This window comes from Pyrgilauda ruficollis, unplaced genomic scaffold (genome assembly GCF_017590135.1).
Source record: "Pyrgilauda ruficollis isolate IOZ18807 unplaced genomic scaffold, ASM1759013v1 scaffold1803, whole genome shotgun sequence".
NCBI lineage: Eukaryota > Metazoa > Chordata > Aves > Passeriformes > Passeridae > Pyrgilauda > Pyrgilauda ruficollis.
The window spans coordinates 1-4,030 of NW_024517019.1; the positions used below are offsets into that span (position 1 = coordinate 1).

The 4,030-nt window shown below is 43.2% G+C and overlaps 1 protein-coding gene across 1 annotated transcript; it reads right to left on the bottom strand.

Annotated features, from left to right (window-relative positions):
* Window positions 1–6: 6 nt before the first annotated feature.
* Window positions 7–3,922, bottom strand: LOC121352033 (nucleolar pre-ribosomal-associated protein 1-like; the record flags this gene model as incomplete). Its single annotated transcript, XM_041464588.1, has 6 exons — window positions 7–129; window positions 1,080–1,321; window positions 1,645–1,821; window positions 2,407–2,516; window positions 3,147–3,290; window positions 3,816–3,922. Coding segments are annotated over 6 exons (903 nt in total), but the record flags the coding sequence as incomplete, so codon positions are not given.
* Window positions 3,923–4,030: the final 108 nt, after the last annotated feature.

The following is a 4,030-nucleotide window of genomic DNA, read 5'->3' on the forward strand; positions in this document are numbered from 1 at the left end:
CTCTGCATTTCTCCAGCTCAGACACTTGCACGTCTGCAGCAGGGTCATCATCTTCCACCTCGGTCCTTTTCCGAGTGTGACGACACACATAAGATGAGCCTTGAGGTTTGTTCGTGTCTTTAATATTTTCTGTAAGATAACCACCACCAAAACAAACATCAGATACTCCAAAGGATTTTCCTGGTACAAAACTGTGCAAGTAAGGTGCTCTCCTGTGTTGGTTCAGTTGTTACAATGGCAAGTACCAGCCTCGTTTAGCAGCCTCATGGAGCCTGCGCTGTTCAAAGGGGCTCTGGGAGCTCCCAGGGACTCCAGGCTGGAATCCTGTTCCAAACTGGATCGCCCAGCCTGGAGACAAGAGAAGCTCCTGAAGCCTGGAGCAACACAACGTACACATGCAGTAAGTTACAGGCACCACTCCAAAAACCCTCTTCAGGCCTTTCTGAGGAGTTTTAAAGGGTGAAAAAACGGTAGAAGAGCTAAAGCTTTTAAAGAATCCCTTAAATACATGACACTTTCTCAACTGATACAGAACATTTTAAACAAACCTACAGAAGCTTTAATGTGCACCAAAAGCAGGTGCTGCTGAAGGAAACCAGCATTGTTTTAAGACATCCCACTCCCAAGTTCCTTGCACTTTTTGTTCACAGAGACAACGAGAGAAGTCACACAAGTCCTGGCTTTTTTTCCTTTCTTCAAAACTGGTGACAACAAGAGATGCCAACTATTAACTTATGCTTGCTTTATTTATTTATTGTTTTTACTTACACATTGTTTTCAGATCCCATCCATGCTCAGAATGATTCACACCTTTGAGCACAAAGCCTCTGTGCACTGCTTTTTCTCTTAAGATTTCATTTAAAAATGCCCCTTTTCAAAGCCTGACTCGAGATTAAGGTTCAAAATCACCACAAGGAAGATCTGAAAAACACCTTTCCTTTTCCTTGCCTCCTCCCTCAAGGTACATCAGTCTGACAGAAGGTATTAGGACTACTTCCAGAGAAGTTTGCCTCACTTGAACTGCTGGTCTGTAACAGCTACAACAAAATATGCCTTCCTTGAACTATTTCAGCACTTACTGAGCAATTCTTTGTTTTGGTACTTCTGAGCCAGGGCCTGCAGGTCCTCCTGCAGCTGCAGGTCTTTGCTGACAAGGCTCCACTTGTGCAGCAGCAGCAGCAGCTCCCTGCTGGAGAGGACGCTGCCGTTGACCGTGAAACGCCTCATCTCCCTAAAAGCCTCCACAACAACAGCACGGTATTCCAGCAGAGAGCTGAGGGTGCCAAACAACTCAGTCAGCTTGGCCACATCTACGTTAGTCCTGTCAAAAGAAAACACAAGTGCCATGCATGCTAATTCACCAGTACAGTTCCTAATCCCTACTGTCAGAATGGCCAGGAATTAGGGACGAAGGACTTGACAGGAACTGTGCATCACATTTTACTTTATTCCCCATGTAGTCAAACACCTAAATTCTCCTGTCAAAGAAATCTCACCCAAATTCACTATTCAACATACAAACTGAAGGTGAAAAAAGCCATCCATCCAGCAGAGATAAAGAAATCCTCCTGGCCTTAATAAAGTTCAAACTGGACAGAGGATGAAATGCAAACCAACTAAAACAAAGAACAAAACAGCACTTACCGAATATGTTTGATTAATGTGACCAAAACACACAGAAATTCATTTACAAGCTGAATAGGAAGAAGCTTCCTGTTCTCCTGGGATTGATTCTTGTTTTCTCTCTTGACTCCTGTATTTGTTAACCACAGAGTATGGACTAAGGAAGTAATTTTATTTATCACCTTGCTCTCCAGAAACCTGAAAGACAAAACAAAAGACAAACAAAAAAAAAAAAAAAAAAAAAAAAAAAAAAAAAAGAAGAAAAAAGAAAACCTCATTTGAAAGGCAGATCCTCACCAGCAGCTGGTCCATCACCCATAATCAAGGCCATAATCACGGGCACTTTTGGGCACTCTATGTATGCAGAAGAGTTTTTTTTGTGAGGGAGAGGCAAGGGAAGGAGAAATGTTCTAGACAGCTCAAATCCATTACTGCGCCACTTCCTGTGAAGCAGGCCCTGTGACGGAATGTGAACTGAGGGTGCTTGAAATTTAAAAGGTAGAGACACCAGCACAAAAGTCCCATTTTGCTTTTTCAGGTTTTCAAGGAAGCCATTTCCAAATCACAAAGCCTCTCACCATCATCACTCCTACCACAACCTGAAAGCATCTTGATTCTGTTTTCAAAAGCACAAGGGACACCTCAGAGTTCAGCAAGTTCCACCAGTACAGCCCTTGGTGCCCCTGTCTCCATGTCTGTCACCCTTGTTTCATCCTCAGCCACATAATTCTTCTACTGTGCACAGGAAAATTGTTCCCATTTCTCCTGTACTTCTCTGGTTACCTTTTCTCCAAGCTGTGCAGGACCCATGTGAGGAGGCTGTGATCCTGTACCAGCTCATAGGCAGCTCTGGTGACACGGGCAGCACTTTGTAATATCTCCAGAATACGTCTCTGAAACAGAAAATGGAACTTATTCTTTTACAGTCAGGCTCTAATTATCTAACTTAAAATTAGCAATTTGGCTGCTATCTGATCAACTTCAAGGTAAAATGAACACCACCTGTTCTCAGCAACACCAGGGAAGGAAAGACATTCTCCCTTCAAAGCTTCATACCACAGGTGCTGCTCTTATAAGAAGTATTCAGGTAGGAAGACAATTTTATCTTTTTGTCCAAGGTTTTGATACCTGAAATACTCAAGAGTAGATGCTCCCAAACCTGAGAGCTCCTGGCACGTGAGTCTCCCTCCCGCTGAAGCACTGTTCAGGTAACAAATACACTGGCTGGGGAACAGAGACCCCAATAAAAGAAAAGGCCCCGAGTGTAGGAGCAAGACCACAACACCCACATGAGGCTCCATGATGGCAGGCACCTGTTCCAGTTTCAGGGGATAAGGATGGGACTGATTCAGACACAAGCAATTACTTCCCCCTCCACACATACACAAAACAAACAAGGAACAGATTTTCAAGAGGGCAAAGGCAGAGTCAGCTGTTCCTTTCTGGTTTGTACTTGAGATTTTGAAGCCATGCAAGCCTCTGTGGTTTGGGGTTTTTTTGGAACTTCCTTTTACAATTCTTACCTGGGAGCCCTCGTCACACACAGGACTGTTGGAAAAGGAAAGAATGACCCGGAAAATCCTCTGGTAGTCATAAAGCTCATAGCAATGTTTGTCACGCAGCCCTTCCCCAAGAAATCTGAGGATCCACTCACGCTCTGTTTTGTACTGGAAGCCACAAAGAAAAATACCACCATCAGACATTTAGACATTTCCAAAGAATACCTGCTCCTAACAGCACAAAACCCTGGTTCCTTCTGAGTGCCAGCTCAGGGCTTACTACTGCTCGTTCTGGACTTCTTTTCCATTTCTATCACATTCATTCACTAACATCCATTGGGAACAGTCAGCCTGCAGCCCAAACATGCAGTGGAAATGGAATTTTAGAAGTTGCTGCTCCTAAAATACTTCAGTTGAACTCAATGTTACTAATCTAAACTCAAAGAAGAATTGTAGCTAGCCGGGATAGAATATTTATTGTGCCCACAGAGCACACACAGCACAACTCATTGTGCGTTAGTATTGAGAAAACAACAAAAACCCCACAGAAATAACACTTTTAATTCCAATATGAAACATAAGAAATGTGGCTGTAATTAACTACCAATGGGAGAATGAGATTTCATTGTATTTTTACAGCTGTTTTTAATACATTTCTGAAGAATTACTGGATACCTAAAGTGGGACTCTTACCTCAAAATCAAAACTGTTGAAAAACTGGAAAAAACCTGGTACCTTCCTCAGGTCCAAATACTGGTGTGACAGAAGAAATCTGTTTACCTTTATGTACATGTGATCCTCTGTGAAGAGAAAAATTTGGCATTGTGGAGGAGGACAGTGCTCCCAATCCACAACCACGGACGACAATAAGTGGAAGCTGCAGTGAGTGTGCAGCGTTCCAAGCTGGG